The 20934-nt window shown below is 44.7% G+C and overlaps 1 protein-coding gene across 4 annotated transcripts in view; it reads right to left on the bottom strand.

The window, feature by feature from the left end:
* BLNK (B cell linker) overlaps positions 1–19472 on the bottom strand; it is a 76404-nt gene extending 56932 nt beyond the window's left edge. For 2 of the 4 annotated variants that reach the window (XM_024563176.4, XM_045197488.2), the window contains exon 1: positions 19223–19468. In XM_024563176.4, the coding sequence (XP_024418944.1) occupies positions 19223–19269 (47 nt within the window). In that variant the 5' untranslated portion in view covers positions 19270–19468. Of the gene's footprint in view, positions 1–19222 lie in introns of all 4 variants that reach the window. The other 2 variants (XM_045197486.3, XM_045197485.3) reach the window with 2 other exon arrangements.
* Between the last annotated feature and the right edge of the window lie 1462 nt (positions 19473–20934).

Here is a 20934-nt window from a genome sequence, read left to right as displayed (position 1 = left end):
CCTGAGGGAAGACCAGAGCAGACTGGAGGAGACCAGGAAAAGCAAAGGCTGCTGAGAATAAGAACTGAAGGCCTTGCCTCTGGGAGCCTTGGATCAGGGTCGGGTAGGCCTGAGGGACAGGAGAGAGCAGACAATCTCAATTTTCCTCCTGGGACTTCAAGCCCAGACCACCCTCTGAAACCGTTTTCTAGAGTGTGATCTGCAGACTACCCTACTTTCCTCTCTGTAAGATGAAGATAGTAAAATGCACCTGGCAGGGGTGGCGTGAAAATGACAGATACTGGATGTAAAGTGCCTGCCCATGCTGGTGCTTTCGGTCCAGGTTGATGGCTCTTCTAAGACCTGGGGGACTGGACTTGACCAGGAACAAAACTCAGATCAGTGCTGCCTGCTGAGGACATGAAGGGGGGACATTTCCACTCGGGTAGGTTTCCTCCAGGCCAGAAGGTGTTCCAGAATTGGGTTTGGTTTTGTTTTATTGTTGTTACTGGCGGGGGGCGGGGGGAATGGCAGGGAGAGTTGGCTGAGAACCCTCTCCAACCTGCCTTGACTGACTGGTGTCAACCTGTGGGAACGGTCTAGTGACTTCAGTTCTGCATAAAACTGTAGGTGTTTATGTGCCCTGACGAGGAGTGGCATTTTGACCTCTAACCTACAGCAATGCCATTTGCAAATAGATGAATTTTTCGGGGCGCACTAAGAATTAGCACTAACAAATGCTGCCGTATAGTCTTTTGTATTCAAGTGTAAGAAGAGAGCGTTTTAATCAACACTAAGTTTAGTATAATTAAAAATGATGTGCTTGCTAAAAAATTAAATTAAATTAAAAAATTAAAGACTCAGCCCTGGCCAGTGTGGCTAGCTTAGCTGGAGCATTGCCTATAAACTGAAATGTTGCTGGTTGGTTTGATTCCCAGTCAGGGCACAGGCCAAGGTCATGGGTTCAGTCCCCAGTCGGGTGGCTTACAAGAGGCAACAGGTCAATGTTTCTCACGTCAATGTTTCCCTCCCTCTCTCTCTCTTTCTCTCCCTCCCTTTGCCCCTCTCTAAAATCAGTAAGCACGTCCTCGGGTGAGGATCCTAAAAAACATTTGGAAAAAAATTGGTTGTTGGGCCGGAAACCATACCAATAGAATAAAAATCCTAGGTGGGGCCTAGCAATCTGCATTTTAACAAACTTCCTCGGACTGGTGACTCTTATGCATAGGGAAGAGTGAGAACCTTTTTTGTTTCTTTATCTTTTGTAAGGACTAGGGCAGGTTTATGTCCTTCTAGGCCAGGCTTATTGCAAAGTGCAGAAGAGAAGGCTTGCCAACCTCCAGAGTATCTCCTCACCTGCCCTCTGTTGCCTGAAATATCTTTAGTGGCAAATCTTATTCTTTACTCCATAATGGGATGCCAAAGGCTTACCCAGACACTCTTCCCAGGAAAGGAGCACACTGACAAATGGGACTTTTTGTCCATGGTGTGATGTCCACTTTTAACAGGGAAAAAGAGCCAACAGAACCGTTTATGGCTGCTGACCAGCTTCACCTTCACCTGTGCTCCGATCAATACCAGTCAGGCACGGGGATACTTCTCGCCTGCCAACCTTCTGTTCCCGGGCCTGGCACCAGGGCAGGGACTCTGACCCCAGGAGCCTAGCCCTCTGAATGAGTGTTTTCTGAATTAAAGTTGTGAGCTTACATCAATGGGCAGTCTCTATATATCTTCTTTTTGGAAGAAATGTTAGGCTAGAGAAGTGGTTTTACTTTGGCTATACATTACAATCCTTTAGGGAGCTTTTAATAATCCTCATACCCAGGTCTCCTCCCAGATCATTTGGCTTCCAAGTGATTCCAGTGTGTAGCCAAGGCTGAGATCCACTGGCAGTGTTATCAGAATAGGAGTTCTTTGTAGATGCCCAGGGAAGACCCACTGGCTAAGCGTGCACAGATTGGACAGGAATCCATAGAGGCTGGCTGCCCTTGGAGGGCGGTCTGCAGGCTGAGAACAGCCCCAGGCATGTGGGGGAGAGGAGACAGGACAAGTCCAGGATGGGTGGACGGACTGGTGGGACGCAGAGCTCCACCAGGGCCACAGTTCACTGGGGAGGCAGCTGCACTTGTGTGTTTTGGCTGGGTCACTAAAGAATAATCCAAGAAATTTCCTCAGAAAACTAAAAATGGAACTGCCCTTTGACCCAGCAATTCCGCTGCTGGGATTATACCCTAAGAACCCTGAAACACCAATCCAAAAGAACCTGTGCACCCCAATGTTCATAGCAGCACAATTTACAATAGCCAAGTACTGGAAGCAACCTAAGTGCCCATCAGCAAACGAGTGGATCCAAAAACTATGGTATATTTACACAATGGAATTCTACGCAGCAGAGAGAAAGAAGGAGCTTATACCCTTTGCAACAGCGTGGATGAAACTGGAGAGCATTATGCTAAGTGAAATAAGCCAGGCGGTGAGGGACAAATACCATATGATCTCACCTTTAACTGGAACGTAGTCGACAAAAGAAAAAAGCAAACAAAATATAACCAGAGACATTGAAGTTAAGAACAATCTAACAATAGCCAGGGTGAGGGGGGGTGGGGACAGTGGGAAGAGGGGATTACAAGAACTACTATAAAGGACACAGGAACAAAACCAAGGGGGAGGGTGGAGGTGGGGGAGGGAGGTGGGTTCAGCTGGGGTGGGGTGGAGGGATGGGGAGAAAAGGCATACAACTGTAATTGAATAACAATAAAAATTAAAAAAAAAAAGAATAATCCAAGAAAATTTGCAGTATTTTATAATACCCTTCCAATATTTTTATTCAGCACAGGAAATGATTTAAAAGATGGTATCATCTGCAAGAAGTATAGTTTTTATTTCAGTAAGAAATAAATCAGAAAACATGTTTCCTTTTAGCTCCTTTAGTGCGTTCACAAAGGATCATGAAAAGGCAGGTTTTAGCTTATTTTTTTTCACTCCCTCTTTCCAGGAAAGGTGGAATGCAAAGTAATGTCGATTGGGGAAAATCCCTGTTTGGTTATTTAATTATTAATTTTTATTTTTTAAAGAAAAAGACTTAAAATTATAATTATTTTTGGCATATTTCTTTTTTTCTTTTTCTACTCAGTATTATTTTGTACTAGTTTCAAGGGTACAGCATAGTGGTTAGACAATCACATACTTTACAAAGAGTCCCCTGATGGTTCTAGTACCCACCTGTCACCATACGTAGTTATTACAATAAGAAAATCTCTGTTTAATCTGGATTTAGGAATGGATCTTATATTTTAAGCAGGATCTTATATTACAGTGACTCTTTGCAAACAAGAAGAGCAAGGAACTCCTTCTCCCTTCCTCATTCCCACACGTTAATATCAGGGCCAGTTCTGGAGTTTCATCAGTTCAGTATCTGTAGGGCTGACCCTCCTCTTACTGCCAGGATCCAAGCGTGTACCTGCCCTTTCACACCAGGAAAATGCTGTGCCTGTCAGCACGCCTGTCCAGCCCATTGTCTGAAGGTCAGGGCCCTATTCAGCTAATGTTTTTAAAACTCAGTTTTCACCAGGCCACTTCCTCCTTGAGAGCCAGCAGCAGCTCCCCATGCCTGCTTAATCAAGCCTTTTGTCTTGACCGAGATTTACTCAGTCTCACCTTGAGCCCCTAGAATTGACCGGTGGCTGCCTGTGGATTACCTACACCCACTCGGTTGGGTGCCCTTAGAACATCTTCTCACAGCTGGCCCAGTATCTCCAACTTACACGTTTCTAAGATCAAACTGGAGAAGAAATCTCTGTAATGTTTTGTTTGGTATATATGGAGGCAAAGAAAACACCCAGGCTCTAACCTCTATGTGCTGTGAATGGATTTTTTAAATGTGATAATCCTCACTAGGTTTATCTGCGGGTTCCCTAGCTCACTTCCTCCTTTTCCTCATGTTTACACGATGTCACATCATTGACTCTGGATTTCTTTTTAAGATCCTGCTCATCATTTTTGTAGTACGTTTTATTTTTGTTATTATATTTTAATATTAGTCTCTTGTAGAAAATTTAAAGTGTGTGATAAACAACGGAGCTTGTAATCTGGTATTCTTGGATCTTCAGGCTTGAAACTTCTGACCTTTCTTTGACCTTTTCTCTCTCTTTGACTCCTTATCTCCCATCAGCAGTCAATTCATCTTTAGATGAATTTCTTCTGTCTCTGTCCCCTCCTGTCCATTCCTTCAGCAACAGCCATTGAGACCTTACGGACGATGGACTATGCCAATGGCCCCCCATTTCATCTCCCTACTTTCAGTCTCTTCCCTTCCCTAAATTTATTTCCTTAAGTTGCCCCTTCCATCATGTCTCTCTGCTCATGAATAGTCTTTGATGTCTTCCTGTTCCTTGCAGGATAAACTATGAACTCACTAGCTTGACCTTCAAAGGCCTTCACAATCAGGACCCAACCGCACATTTTAGACATAACTAACCCACTGTCGCGAACCCACAATTGTTCCCATTCTAGACCCCCAGCCCAAGGCTCAGCTCAAGTCATCCCTTCCTCATTCCAGATCATTTCTAGGGCATTCCTCAGGAAGAGAGCAACGTGATGAGAGTATAGAGAGTGTACTCCCGTCTCTGCAGCTTCCGGGCTGTGCGAACCTGAGCAGTTCTCGCCATCACTCAGTGCTTCTTTGCTTCCTATCAAATGACAGATTATGTGCAGACTCAGTTCTTTGCAGCTTTAAGTTTTATGTTCCTGTAACTGGAATTTGTAGCACTTCAGGCAGTACTACTTATTGGTCATTTAATCTCCAGTCGAATAGCAATTTTTGAACTATTATTTGGTTCACATGACATCTTTTGTATTTTATATCTTAAAGTGGTTTTTGGGGTCCTAAACTGAAAATCGTTTTGTTTCTTTAGTTTATGAAAGTAATACAAGCTAATTTTTAAAAATTCATATGATTTAGATAGGTAACAAGTGAAAACTACTCATAATTCTTTACTGGGAAGAGGGAAGATCAGAGAGCTGGGGGAATCCTAAGAAGGGAGTGACTGATTTAAAGTTTTGAGATGAAGAGACCTGGAAGCTGGATCCTTGTGTAAAATAGAAATTCACAAGGCAAAGAGGGTGAGGAACAGCAGCCTGGTAGTGGAACAGCAAGTGCAAAGGCTCAGAGGTGAAATTGTCTGGGTTGTTGGGATCTAGTGAGAAGCTGAGAGTGGCAAAAAGTTGTGGTATTAGGGGGAGAGATACAGTCAAAAAGTAAGCTTGGGGTGCAGGAGGTGAGGTTTATAGGCAGTGGGAAGCCCTTGAAGACCTTTGCTCAGGGGTGTTTCCTGATTGGGGGGAAGAATGGAGGACATGGGGGCGGCCTGGGCATGGGGACACTGCTGGCTGGGAGATCAGTGTGAAGGCGACTCTCCTGGGCCCAGCCCAGGCCGTGGCAGTGGGAAACCACCCCAAGGCACTGGGATAATGTGCGGAGTGTGTGTTCGGGCCTCATCTGGGCCGAGGAAAGCACTGGTGGGTGCAGGGCCAACAGCTCTCCGGGACAACTGTGCCGGGACACAGCGCTGAGCCATCACAGTGGGCCTGAGGCTAAACAAATCAGCAGCTCTGGTCCTGTCTTCGTTTACAATGTCAATATTTTGTTCACCAGGGATGTTTTTGCGTTAATTTTGATTTAAACAATATCATACTATTATTTATCTCAATTTACTGATTTTGGGGACTCCCCCTTAAAGTTTAATGTTGTTATGTTGTTTGTTTTATGTAAGATGTGTATTTGTCTTATTTTTTTACACCAATATTCAGTGAATGCACACTGAGGAAGGCACATGGGGACACAGAGCTAACCTTCACACAAACCTTGGCCTCTAGTAATGCAGGAAAGAGGTCCCTTCAGCTACCTTCTGACCCGCGTGAAACCAGAGGACAGATATAGGCAGAGACTGGGTAAGTATTGACTTTACTTACCCTATTGACTGGGTAAGATATCCAAATTATCTTTTGGATAATTTCCGTTTCAAGGCTGAAGTCTCTGGCCACCACCCATCATTTTGAAACAGAACATCACTTTTTAGTGCCTAGACTATTATTTGCATGTGACAGAACTTGTCCTACCACCAGCTTCCCTACTCTGCCCTTTTCATAGCCGCTTCCAGTCCTTGCCCAGCTCCCTCATGCCCGCTTCCTCCAGCCTGGCCTTGTGGTTTTATTGATGTTATATTTAGATTTGCAAACTAGGCAGCCAAGTCTGCTTCCATCTAAATGGCGAGTCCACAGTGGAGCTGGCCCAGAAGAGCTGACAGCCCCTACCATGGTGTGATAACCAGAGGAAGCCTCTCAGTGCTGAGTTAGCGTGCCGTTCACAGATGCGGGTACTGAGCTGTCTCAGCCCACACAGCTTTGGAGTCCCGACTCCTAATTTTGCCTCTCTTTAAGGTTGTCACAGAAATTTGACAGTGTGACAGTCTTATGGATTATGCTAGGTCAACCTCCTTTTGTAAGGGAGGAAACCACACCGCAGGGATATGTTGCCATCGCCCCGAGATGAACTGGCTGAGGACTCCCTCAGCAGTTTCCACCGTACCCTGTTTTTCCCTCGCCACACACGGCCGGATTCTCCTGCCAGAGCACCAGCTTTTCCACGGCGGGATTGTGTCATCCACAGCCCAGAGCCACGGCCTCAGTCAAAGCCCAGTAAGCCCGCCAGTGGTCAGGCTAGATCATCAACGGCAGCGACAGTGAGCGCCAGCACTACTGAGCACGTATTACGGGCCAGGTGCTTTGCAGGCATCATCTCATCATTTAACCCCCACAGTGACAGGTAGGCCCTATAATTATCCTCATTTTAAAAATTATGATAAACAATAACCGCATAAGATTTACCATCTTAGCTCTTTTACACGCACACATCAGGGGTGTGTTGCATACACATTGTATATTCACACCGCTGTGATTATCCCAGTTTTACAGATGAGAAAATGTTGCTCCTGGAAGTTAAGTGATTTCCCCCAGGTTCTTCAGCTCGCAAACGGCAGAGATGGGGGTCAAAGCCTGGCTGTCTGACTTCAGAGCCTGTGCTTTCAGCCACCGCTGGGTGTCACCTGATAACTTGTTTTAATGTAGCCCCTCCCCTGGACAGGTGCCCATGTGCCTCTTTGGGCACCTTCCTTTCTGTCCCTGCAGAAGGCATCTAGTCCCTCTACCGGCCAAGTAGTTTCTATCAGGGACACATGTGTCCGCATCACTGCGCTGCTACCTGTCCGCAAGGTCAGACTTGTTGCCAGAGGGAAGCATGGAATCTTAGAGGCCTGTTGCAGTCTCTAGGGAGGGGCAGAGAAAAAAGAGGAAGGGACAGATGGCAGGCAGAAGTGGAAAGGGAGAGGATGGTTCACCCAGGTGGCAGGAGGGAATGAGGCAGGAAGCTCTCTGGGTTCCAGAACATGCTCAAAGGTAGCGTGGCTGAACTCAGCTGGAAGGAGGCCTGAACACCAAAGCCTCGTGGGTGCTTTTTTGACACACTAGTCAGAAAGACAACCTCGGAGTGCTGGCATGGGAGGAACGCGTGCACTTTACCCATGAGCCTCTCACAGCCTGGGTTGTCTTGCTAACCCTCCTATTAACTAGAGAAAGTAATTTGCAAGTTGTTCCAGACACTCTATCATTTCTTTCTTTTTCCCCTACTGAGATTTGCAAATACTTTGTGGTAGTCTTTGGCATGTCTGAACTGCTGATCTGGGTTGGAGGCAGACAGAAACTGGGCTGACTTGGCACAACCACAAGTAGGGAAGATGCCGCTAAAACCCTGAGTTCTTAAAAAACAATCCCGGCATGCTTTCCCCCAGCAGAGGCAGTTAGGCGTGGGCCCCGCTACCCTGAGACCCATGTGGGGACGAGGAAACTATGCCATATGGGCTTTAAACGTTCTTAGAAGATTTGCCACTTGGTGTGACAGAAAATGTCACAGATCTCCCCATCCCTGATTGTAAGGGGTCCTGAAGGGCTGGAACACTTTCCTTCCTCTTCGCATTTGAGGAACCATTCTGGTTCTGGCCCTCACCCACCCACACAGCAGGGAGGGGCTTGGGAGAAGGGAATACATTAGCCTGTGAAACTGGTGATTCTCAAATTTGTAATACCAAATGACAAATAGTTCTGGTCATATTTCAGAAAATTCTGAAAATGCAATCCTGTGTACTTCTAGAACATGAATGTGACTGAAGACTTTGAGTGTGTTCTTTTAAAAATTAACCTTCAGTGAGGGGGTGGGATGAGTCTTAGCTGTGTCTACATGGTACACTACAATATTGACGCCCACTCGTTCCAGCATCCACTTACACACCACAGTGTTTTCAGGGACTGTAGAGTATGGAATGGCATTCCCCATATATTGCAAAAGAAACTGACTCATCGTAAGCTCATTTCACTGGGCTCTGAGTAAGTGGAGGGAAATATTATAATTCTTAGAAACCATTCAGGAACGTTTCTCAAAAACACATTTTTTAAAACTTTGAAACAATATCTAGCTGGTCAAACAAGAATAGGATCACAGGTCCCCTAAGTGTACAATTTTAGGGTAAGTATGAAAAATAATTTCATTATCCTTTTTTTATTGTGGTAAAATGCATATAATATGAAATCACCACTTCAGCCCTTTCCAAGTGTACAACTCGGGGCGTTGGGTACACTCCCGATGCTGTGCCGTCCCCAGCACTGCCTGGTGGCAGGGCACTTCCATCACCCCGGAAGGAAGCCCCCTGCACAGGAAGCAGTCTTTAGCAGTTTTGAAGCAGATTTGCTTCTCAATTAACTTTTGGGGTAGTGACATCAATGGCTTTTGTTTTAATTATTTTAAAAGGTTGTGTTGAGAATTCATGAGGTATATTTGGCTCGATCATCTGGGATTGATTTGGCAACTGTGTTGATCTTTCAATGCGGAGATGATATGAAATCAAAAGTCTTTCTGTAGTAGAAAGAGAACTTTGACCAGGTTTTGAACCTGAACAGGTTATAGAGACCATTTTAAAGGCAAAATACTGACATATGTGGTGTGGGTTCGCTTTTTCGATGATTTAGCATTACATTTTCCACGTTCCTCTTTGGAAGTGTATTTCTTATGTTTGTATTTGGCTCTCCAGTATTTACTTGCACTAAGATATTGTAAAATGACTGTTTCCTTCCTGTTCAGTATTGAATGTGGACATTAACATGCTTTATGTGCTTGAAAGAGTGTTCTTCCTTCTGCAGCTTTTTATACTTTGTGCCACGTGAAGTTATCAAGTAAACAACAACAAAACACTGAACGCGGGAGGGCGTTTCTTCTAACTTTGAGCTCAACTCTCTTAATCCTCTAGTCAAAGCGCTGTGGTCATGGCTCCACCCTTGGAGTCCCTACACTGAGGTGTGGCCTTCCTCCCCTGACCTTTCCCTCTTTCTTATCACCACTTTCCTGAACAATATTCCATTCTTCAGCTCACAGCTGTTATTGAGCACCCCCCTGTGTGTGGGAGGTAGAAGAGCACTGCTCTCTGCCCACTTGGTCCGAGCTGGCATTAGATCAATATTAGATCAAGGAGTCCTGCCTGGGTGTTAGTGACAGAAAATGACCTCATGCCTGAGCCCATTACACTTAGTGGTGTTAAACTCCGAAGGAGGAACTGGAGACATGGCCTTATTCCGAGTAGAAGCCTCTCTACTGGCACAATCTGGGGCATCAGGAAAGCCCAGGCCAGGAGGATTTGGCTGGGCGCGGGGCATCCACCGAGCTCTTTCTCTCCAGTCAGCATAGTTAGGTTACAACCCCCTATTATGGTATATATTATCACTCCTGTTTTCCGGCTGATAAAGCTGAGGCTAAGAAAAGACTGTGACCTTTTCAAAGACCATGAGCTAGGAAGTGCAGAATAAGTATCCAAACCTGGGTCTGCCTGATTCCAAAGTTCACGTGCTCCCCAGCACAACAAACACAGCTCTCTGGGGCCCCTCTTAAACTGCACCGCAGTGATCCTGCATTCTCAGTCTACACGGAAGACCAACTCTGCTCTTCGTAGTTGTGACTCATTTTCAGATTACACCAACTATTGGGGGCGCATTTTGTCTTATTTTGTTTTATATCTTATTGTATTGTTGTGGCTGGAAGCAACGCTTTACCCTCCACCCGCTGCAGCCATTTGGCCTTCATGGACCCTCCCTCTCACAGCAGAAGGACCCGACCGGAAAGGGTAGCGGTGTGCCTGAGGGCCATTCGCACTGATGCTTATGCAGAACAAAGGAGCAGGAACACCCCTCGAGCCTGAAACAGGGAGAGATATTCCCAAACAAGGTGATAAGCCTGGCACAGCCTGTATGAACTCTTTATCCCTTGGTAAAGAAGTATTCCAGGCCTAAGGCCCATTCTTATGAGGCTGAGTGGGGTTTTGAAATACCTGCCTTTCCCAGCAATCCTTTATTGGAATTTCTCAATTAAATGTCTTCCTTCCCAGTGGACTTTGTGTTCCTCAAGGGCAGCGACCAGATCGTTGCCTGCTGTATAGTAAATGCCGGATAAATGTCTCTCGACTGAAGAAAGGAAAGGCTGCGGGACGAATGAATGGAGCAGTGAATCGCTGGCCAGAGGGGAGGGGCGCTGGGGGACTGGGGGGCACACAGACGCTGCCCACAGTGTGGTGTTAGCTCGAGGGAGTGGGGGTGAGGTGGGTGGAGATGGGCAAAGGGGGGGGGGAAAGGGACAGAAAGAGACTTCCCTTGGGGCCACGGGTGCATGATGTGGTGTGCAGATGATGTTTTGTTGAGCAGCACACTTGAAACCTGTTTTGTTTTCTAAACCAATGTTACTCCAATAAATTCAATAATTTTTTTAATTAAAAAAAGGAAGAAAGAAAAGGTAAGAAAGAGAAGGCAACTGCAGAGGTGCTATGTCTCAACATAATAAGATGCCTAACTTTAGCACCTGACGGGTGGGAGCATTCTTTCACAATATGTATCAGTAGCGTGCGAACGACATCTGAGTAAGCGTGGGATTCAAGTCTGGACCTGGAAACATGTAAAAGCCTGAAACACTGACAGTGTGACTCTGTAGGGCTTCACTGGGGATTCTGACTAGTAAATTAGTTGCCTTTTAATTTAAAAAAAGGTCTAGAAAAAAAATGTAGAATACCAACTAAGTGGGAATGTTTTATTGGCTAGTAAATGACACAAGGGAAAAAAAAGGCATTGTGTAGCCTACTCATCCACCTGGCAGACAGACATTGAGGCGTAGTTCTGGAAAGGGCTTCGCTGGCGTGAGCTTGAATGGGTAACTTCGAATCTCTGGGCCTTGGCTTTCTTACCTGACAAATAAAGAGGCTGAACATATGGTCTCTCAGTCCTTGACAGGCAAACCTCTATGATCTGGGTAGGGGCTTTTCCACGGATGTCTGTGCCCCTACACATTGCAGGGGAAGGTGAGTCAACCTCATAGCTCATGGAATCTGTGCCCAGCACGGGCTACATCATTTCTGGGGCCCAGTATATATGAAAATGTAGGGCCCAATGTTGAAAATTATTCAGAATTTCAAGACTGCTATAGCAGAGCCCAAAACCAAGCATGGGGCTTTTGGAGCATGGGGCCAGTGTGAGTGCACGGTCACATTATCAGGATGCTCCGTGGCCCCTGCTGTGTGTTCCCTACACTGTGGGAAGGGATGAGATCTGGATGGAGTAGGCCTGGGGGAAGCAGGGACACCCCTGAGGTTATGAGTTCCTTTCTCAGAAATTCAGCTAATGGAGAAGCATGACTCACTAAGGAGGGGCAATATGTCCCTGAAACTAGCTTCCTTGCCTTGCTTTTGAAATGAGCAGTGAAACAGCCAAGGTGGACTGAGAGAAAATGGCCTGTTTGGGATTCTGGACTATAAAGGGTTGTAAAAGCATCTGAGTTAAAAGTAAGCCTGCAGGTGTAGCTGCCGATGGATGCCCTTCTGGAAGGGGGGTGAGGCAGGACAGGTGGGAGGAGGTGTGTCAGACCAGGAGAGAAGGGGCAGACAACCCTTAGCTGTCTGGTTAAGTGGACTGAAAAAGTTTCCTTGGCAAGGTCATTTCTGTAGTTGGCAAGAGCACCGGAGCTCCATTAGCTCGGAGGCAGAATCTAGGATCAACCAGGAGGCTTGAGCATCTGACATTGCTTCAGACAGCAGCCCCACACCAGCTTGGATCCCCCACATACATACCTTCTCACCATTCTCAATAGTGTAAGAGAACCAGGCTAATGTTTCCTGACATCTGGATGAGATAGACTTTAAAAAGTCGTGGGGGGAGATAGAGGATTGCTTTATAATAGAACTGGAATAAGCTTTTTTTTTGTTAAGTTGCACCCTTGAAACCCATCCATCCGTTTCAGAAAATATACATCACTGGCCACAAGGAGACCAGGAAAGAGAGGGCAAATGTTGCGGCAGAAACTATCCCAGCTGATGGAAGGGTTACTCCAAATCCATGCCTCCCAGACATAGCTGCAGAATCTTCATGTGCAGCTGAGAAGATATTAAAGGATGGACAAGCAAATACTTATCATCTCCGCTCCATCCCTGGACCCGTCATTTATCAAACACTGTTCTACCCGTAGACCTCAGGGCAACCCACGCTGCTCCAGGACAACAGCAGCATGTCCACATCTGTCCAGTGTTTGGCCATTGGGGCAGATCCATAAGCCCTTGGACTTCTTAATGGCTGTGTTATTACTTAATTTGCTTTTTATCCCAACTGTAAGGGTTTCCACTCAAGGCTCATCAAGTGTACTTACCGAGGTGGAACCAGAGGCTATTCCAAGATGAGCTTATGTCTGGACACTTTTCCTGATCCCATTTCTCTGCCCAGGGGAGAACAACATACACCTCAATGGTGCACATGGTTTGTGGAATCTAGTTTTCTTAGACATGAAAATTGAAAAAAAAACCCAACAAACCTCATGCCATGACTGGTATGGCTCAGTGGATTGGGCATGGTCCTGCCAAGTGAAAGGTCATCGGTTTGATTCCTGATCAGGGCACACGCCTGGGTTGTGGGATCGGTCCACAGTGGGGGTGCACTAGAGGCAACCAATCAATGTTTCTCTCACACACTGATGTTTTTTCCCTTTTTCTCCCTCCTTTTCCCTCTCTCTAAAAATAAATTTTAAAAAAACCACATTGAAAAATAGGCCTAAGTACTTCTAGCCCTTCCCCTTGATGGCCCCTTATTCAAACCTTCCCAGATGAAGAAAATCAGCCCAGTAAGCAGAGGCCATATCAACTGCAAGGTTACATGTATTATATTCTAAACTTTAAATACAAACTGTCACTATAGAAACATACAAATGAATATGTGCTTCTTGGTCTGAATCAGAGTTTTTCAACAGTGGCACTGTGACATTTTGGGCTGGACGACCCCTTGCGGCGAGGACTGCTCTGTACAATGTAGGATGTTTAGAAGCACCCCTGGCATCTACTACTAAGTGTGTATAGCACCCACCTCCCCCATTATGACAATCAAATGTCCCCTTTAGGGCAAAAATGTCCCTGGTAGAGAACCACTGATCTAAATGATGTGGCTATGTCTTGGGGGATGGCAGGGGAAGGCTACTTCTCTAGGGTCTGTTAAAAAAACCTAAGAAAGCCATCCAGTGTTTCAATTTCCCTATAACAAGCTGTCATTTAACTTCTCTTTCTTTTCCTCAACCAGATTCTTTAACAAGCCTAGATTTCTTGATGCCATTGCATAAGGGCACTAGTTAGATCCTCTTTGAAAATGAACCAAACTGGTACGTTCTACACAGCACAGAAGAGGTTAGTCACCTGTGGGGAAAAACCAGAGATTGTGTGCCTCTAAATGTGTGCCTAATGCATCTGGCACCCACCCAATACAGGAGGCAGGGCTGAAATGTATTGTGGTTCAGTTCTTGGAAACCTAATTAATTGTGTCATAGCCCATTTGGGGACCGGTTTCATGCAGAGGAAGCAGTTGTTCAGACATGGCACCCAGGTGACCACTGGATTAGGGAGAGAGCGTGCCTTGCATATGTGGACTCTGGTTTAGGGTTTTCCTGGCACAGCCATAGGTGAGAAAGAGTGCCTTGAGTTTCCTTAGCTGATGATCCTGAATCCACACATACTAAGCAAATTTCTAATAATGTGGCTCCCGTGTAGCTTTTCCACAAGGACAAAGATGCTTCATCTGAGTATTTCATCCATCTGTGTAACACAAGATGGCCCGGCTGAGTGGATTCTCAGACGATGCCATGCAGTGGGAAGCATGTGGGAAGCCACACTTCCCAGGAAGTCTATCTTAGCTCTACCATCAGGTGCTGTGCCTCCTTTTTTCCCTCCTACATCAGCACTGGCATCTAACCTAAGCTTATAAAGAACATGAGGAGAGATGCCCCCAGATGTATGTGGATTGAAAAGTGGCTCTATCCACCATGAGCCCCTGGACAACTACCTGCTCTGCATATCTCCCCAGTGAAAGGGGGTTGGATCTGCTACCCAGAGTAGGAAGTGAGACAGTAGGGAGTTATACTGATTATGAACAAACATTATTCAGTGCACTGCAGTCCATGTTATCTTACTTGGTCTTCACAACAAGCCTGTGAGGAAGGCATCTCTAGTTTTATTTGACAGCTGAAGAAACTGAGGCTTAGAGAAGTTGAGGATCTTTCTCCAGAACCATAACTATTAACTGGCAATTGGAGACCAGCCCTTTGGGATCCAATTGCATTATCCTTCTAAATACATCAGAACTACCTTCTAGCTAACTCATGTGTATGTTGTCTAGAATCATTCTCTGACCCCTGTGTTCAAAGATGGGCAGCTTTCAAAGCAATAAAAAAAGAGTTTTAAAATATTGTGAAAACTGCCCTGGCTGGTGTGGCTCAGTGGATTGAGTGATGGCATGCGAACAATGAGTCGCTGGTTTGATTCCCAGTCAGGGCTCATTCCTGGGTTGTGGGCGAGATCCTCAGTAGGGAGCACTCAAGAGGCCACCAAACATTGATGTTTCTCTCCCTCTCTTTCTGCCTCCCTTCCCCTCTCTCTAAAAATAAATAGATAAAATCTTTTAAAAAATATTGTGAAAACTGTTTGTCTCAAATACATCGATAATTCAACCAGGACATATTTCCTGAGGATCATGGGGTAAAATAATAGCATTAGGGATGTGACATATGGTATGCATGGTTTCCATGCCTAAAGGATCACACAGTGTCAGAGTTGAGAAGGACTTTGGGAATTGTCTCGTCTGAACTCCTCCTTTTGTAGAGGTGGGGCACAGGGGAGATGAGATTCTATCCAGGACATGTGGTAGCAAAGGAAAGACAAGGGCATACATGGAAGCATCATAAAAGAAAGACTACAGGGTGAGTGGAGGCTCCCAGAGAAGGATGAATCAGACTTCCGGCTGCTGCTGATGCTGTTGACAGAAACAAGGAGGACCAGAGAGGGCACTAAGTGGCAGAAAGGAGAAAAGAAGGTGAATTTGTTTTTGAAGAATTGAAATTGGCAAGTCAAGTAACTGAAACGCCAGTTGACAATTTCAAGACCTGAGAAGAAAAGTCATATCCCAGAATCTGTTAAATGAGATCTCCAAGTGAGAGTCGTAGCATTAAGACCCAGACACCTATGGCAGGACTCTGTCATGCTCGCCAGTTTCATTAGCCACTTAGATTAAGGCGGACAAGCGATGTTGGTCACATCTACAGTCTGTGCAAAACTTGATGCCACAGATGTCAGAATCAACAGGTAAAAAACTAAAATAGCCAGAAAGAAGAACTGAAACTAACAAGATTTATCAAGGATCAATGTAAATTTCCTGTTTATGTTCAGAAAATCAATTGCAAACCTATGGAATTAACAAAAATAACAATATTGATATTGATAACTACCATTTTTAAATCCAATAATTATTATGTGCAAGGATCACTATGTGTCACTGCTTCACAAAATAATCTATTTAATCCTTTCAATAGCCATAGGAGATCAGTACAGCTATATTAGCCGAAGAAAAGAAACTGGGACCAGGGAGATTAAATAACATTTCTAAAGTTACATATATGTTAATGTGACTGAAAAATACCATACTCTTTAACCAATAAAATGAAGGTTGGGAGACTTGGCTTAGTCAGATTCGTGTCAAAGACCCTTTGTATTTGTAAAACTAAGTGAAACTACAAAGAAATATGCAAGCAGAGATGATGAGTCTCTGGGAGGTTATTAGAAGTATACAACCATGAAATTTCCTTTTCAAACTAGTTTCCTCACTTGAAAAGAATGCAGTCAATATGATCAGGACTGGACGTTTTGAAATGTTTACCTAGAAGTGGAAACTTTTTATGATCATAGGAATGTTCACTGTGGAACAATTGAGAACCCAGGTCCTACCTGGGTTTCTGATGATATTATCTTATAAAATCCAGGGAAAGTCATGGCTGAGAATCAACTAAAGGATCCTGAGGTTTATGAATTCCTACTAACGGAGAAACCTACTTCATATCGTGCCACAAAGTGACAAAAAAAAAAAAGCGTCTGTGCTCACACACCTCTGTGGTCACATACAACTTGGCCACCTTGCCTTCCTCCATTCTTCCACAGCAGAAAGTCTCAGGGTGAATATTTATCCCCAGTGGCATTCAACTGGGAACCTTCTCTTTCCCCTTCATTTTGAGAATCCCTTGTTTCTTCCAATCCTGCCAGCCCTCCTCTACTTGGTTGATCCTGCTTTTCCCCTCTCCTGGTCATTCCTTCTGCCTCCAGTTTCTTTTCAGGAATGTACCCCTTGGATCAGGGCCATCCGTTTTAACCACCCTTGATGGACACTCACTATCTTTCTATTTTTTGTGCCTAAAAATTTAAGCAAAGTCTCATATAAACTTTGATAAACCTAAAAGTATAAATACAACTCTTCACTTATATTGACATCTGGTGCCAAATAATTGCACATTTAGGCAACCTTTTGAATTGGTGTTAACCATAGAAGATATAAACCACAGGGATGAAGTATTTCATTGACCTATTTCTCACTATCCCATCAAATCACAGAAAAAGATTTAAGATGGTGCTTCAAGTCCATTGTGCTTATAGTTTCAGTTCTTTGAAAAGTTCCACGTTGACAGTAAACAGTTTACCAAAACAGGCCAATTCAGTAAAGACAACTGAGTAACCAAGTGGGGAAAAAAGTTATTTCTGCCTGAGCAGATGAGTGCAGTATGTGATTATCCACAATATAATCTTGGTTTTCTACCCCATAATCTAAGGTTGTGTATTACCTATGGACTGCTCTGTCATCAAGCTGGACTTTGTCCCAGAGGGAGGAATGATCAAGTGATTTACGTTCTATCACCTTTCTTTATTTAAATTCCCATCTGAATTTCTTGAAAGAGGTGCCAAGTCTTAGTATAGCTCTAGGTTACAGAGTATCTCTGAAAAAGACCTTTAAAAACCCTCCTGCTCCTTGAGAAAAGCCCTGACATCCATTCATTGTCAATTTTGGGGGCATGTCTTTCCTACCTCTCCCTTCCCTTCTTTTGTCACTGCTGTGCCCTGAATCCAGGACCACAACACTAGATGCTTATGCTACTTAACTCACCTACTAGTATCCTTGCCTCCAGAGTCCCTCCCCTGCCAGTCCATCCTGCCAGCCTCGCATAAGCTTGCGTGTGTGACTCCTCTAACAGTGCAGCCCACTCTCCAACTCTGCAGTTACAGCTCTCACACTGCCTTTTGTAATCTGGCCCATCCCACACATCCAAACTTATCAGGAACTTCTGGTCCCACATGCCCTACTCTGTAGTCTCTGTTGGCCAGGAAACTCACAAAGGGACCATGCTCAAGTCCAGCTCCAAGTGTCAGCTTCTGTATTTATTGCCTCCCTCCAAGCACATAATGCTGTTCCTTGACCTGCTTTGATCTTACCTGCTTTTCAAGGCCCAGCTCTTTGTTAAAAAATTAAATTTACTGGGGTGACATTGCTTAGTAAGATCATATAGGTTTCAAGTGTACATTTCTAAGATACATGATCTGTCTTTCAAACTAAAAAGCTTCTGCCCAGCAAAGGAAACCACCAACAAAACGAAGAGGCAACCAACCGAACAGGAAAAGCTATTTTCAAAGCCTAGCTCTTGAAGCAAGCATCTTCTCCCTGAAACCTCCTCCAGCTACTCTAATTCTTTTCCTATTCATTTCGTCACTTATTCCTTCCATTGTTTTACCTGCTCCCCTCCCACGAGGGTGTAGAAACTCGAGACCGAGGGCTAGACTGAGGTACCTCCTTGTCCGCCATCACTGCAGGTCACACAGAAGACACGGCCACATGCCCTCAAAATGGCTGACCGCGCCGACGCTGCCTACTGGTTCTGCTGGTTCCGGAAACTGTCGCGCACCAAGCACCCACCAGGTGTAAGACCCATATTCTAACTGTGAAGGGTAGTCCTTCTGACAATTCCAGACTAATTTCTCTTAAATTTGGTCTCAGAAGCTCTAGTTCTCCTTGATATTTGTGATAACTTACTTGCTACACCTGTCACTTCACCCCATGAAAAATGGAAGTTCAAAAGGCAGTTGGAATATGAAACAGTCATTGAACATTTATAAGTTCCAATCTCGAAAAACCATGGTGCCATTACAACGAAATAAAAGAAGACTTTCACAATCAAAATTTGGGAAGTTATCTTTTCCATAGATCAAAGAAGTTTCTTGATTCTTGCCCCTGGGTCACTTCTAGTTGATTCTTTCTAAGTGTATTTTTATACATAATTGTTGCACTGATCTGAGGACATGAGAAAAACAGATCTAATCTCCCCAAAACGCTTGGGATATATACCTACAAACTAAAGAGGAGACAGTAAAAGTGTAATGAATACAAGTGGTCACAACAATCCTTAACATCACATAGCAATCTACAATGAAATTGTTGAGGATTGGATTAGACTTTTCCTTAGAAAAAGCTTATTGTATTTAGACTCTGAAAGCTGACTTTTTATAGAATCTAAACTTTTGGCATTTCTTTTTATTGTCTCTCCGGAGCTTTTGTCACTGGCAAAAGCCAGCTAGAATAAGCCTACTTGCTGCTATGTAATTCCTTAAAAATTCTGCCCAAATCCTTATAGCAATTGCCACCCACTGCCTTAGAACTAGCAAATATTCCAGGATTTTGGTTTTTCTGAGATGCACTAATATCACTGGGAAAAAGCAGAAGAAGAAGGAGGAGAAAAAGAAGAAGTAGTGGATGGGGAAAATCTTACCTCAACTTCTGACTGGCAGGGACAGTTATTTTATTAAGCTTGTCCATTCTCTTTGGTAATGATATCAGCCACAAATAACCGTCCAGTGGTAATGTCAGCAGTCCCTGGCCCTCCTAGGGAGTAGCATGGTCAACCTGCGCTCTCAAGGGCCACAGTCACTTGAGTCTGACTTCTGAGAGTGCAGGCTGCTGGCAAACACCCTTGCACAAGGAAGAAGTAAAACTTGCTCGAACACATAGTCAAGTTTCATGTTTCTACATAATCACGTGATCTGGGTAGCCAGCCAGTTTGGCTGACAACTCCACATTGTGTAAACTTTAATAGTGAAACCTATTGGACATGCAAATTTCTTTCCAGCTGCTTTCTTTTATAACCAGATTTGTAACCAGGTCAGGGCAAGCTCTGGCTGGTCACTACTTCCTGTTGTCTTCAACACATCTAGTCCTGTTTTTAGCAGGTGTCATGCTGTCCCCAGCAGCCTCCTGGGCTCAAGAAAAAGCAGAATAATCAATTCCATCTGGTTTCTTTGGAACTTTATGCTCATTTGCATTAAGTCATGGGTAAACTTTTCCACTTGAAGAACCATGATATGAAAATGAAATTTTTATATTGTTCTGCTCGCCCCTTCCACTTTCCAAATATTTTTAAAGTAAATATCAGAGTTGGCAGTGACACAGTGTACGCAGGTAACAGTCTACTCAGAGAATTAGAGTTTTCTTTTCCTGAAGATCTATTTAAAATGGAATGGGCAATTCTCTAGGCAAGGGAGAAGAAATAGACAGGCGACCTGGGAAAGGGGAGAAGAGCTCCACACAAGATGTGTGTCCTCCTTATCAGGCTGCAGGAGTCAGGAGTTATGCTCAGAGCCAAACGCTTTCAAACAAACCCGGTATGTGCCCAGGAATCAGCTGAGAACAAATCTAACACTCCTCCCAACGATGCAATTCTGACATCTTGGAAGTCCTCCAAAAAGCAGGGTGTCACTCTTCTCACTGCCTTTGTCCCCTTCTGCACTCATCTACTGTTTGCTTCCATCCCAGTGGCATGCAGACCTGGGGCCAGTAAGGGTGTCCCGAGCACAGCAGGTGGGGCAAGGAGCAGGGAGGAGGGAAGCACACCTGCAGGGGCTGAACCATCCAGAAAGGTCCACTTCCCTTCTGGAAGGCTTGACTGTTCCTTTTACCTATTCTGAAAACTGTTATTTAGAGAGCATAAGGCAGTTTAGGGTCAGGGAAGGAAGAAATGAAAGGGACCATTGTTTTTATACCTGGACACACTTCCCTGCAGCCAGCAGGAATGCCCTTCTGCCCTTTGTGAAGTAGGTACACGTTTCCCACATTTATCCAGGTGACCAGTCCTCTCCTGGGTCTGAAGAATACACAGAAAGTACAAAGAGGGACCCCAGATTCCTCTCCTCTTACAGACCCCAAGATAGAGGGGAAGAGACAAAGGAGAGGAGGAGAGAGGCAGCAGCAACAACTGTAGAAGTGGAAGCAGTAAATGGATTTCTTCCCTCCTGTACCTCTCCTTTGTACAGAGGTTCTGTATTTCTACAGATAAGTCTTAATTATCCACCTTCATGTGCTGCCTCTGAATTTCTAGTTCAACCAGATGTTCAGGAGCTGAATCCTCAGAGCTATTGAAGGGTGGGGCCCTTCTTCTTGGCCAAGCCACTGAATTGGCCAGGCCAGCAAGGAGGCAGACAATTTTCC

This window comes from Desmodus rotundus, chromosome 4, assembly GCF_022682495.2.
Source record: "Desmodus rotundus isolate HL8 chromosome 4, HLdesRot8A.1, whole genome shotgun sequence".
Taxonomy (NCBI): Eukaryota; Metazoa; Chordata; class Mammalia; order Chiroptera; family Phyllostomidae; genus Desmodus; species Desmodus rotundus.
Note: the sequence above shows the minus strand (reverse complement) of the source record. Positions and strands in the feature narration are given on the sequence as shown.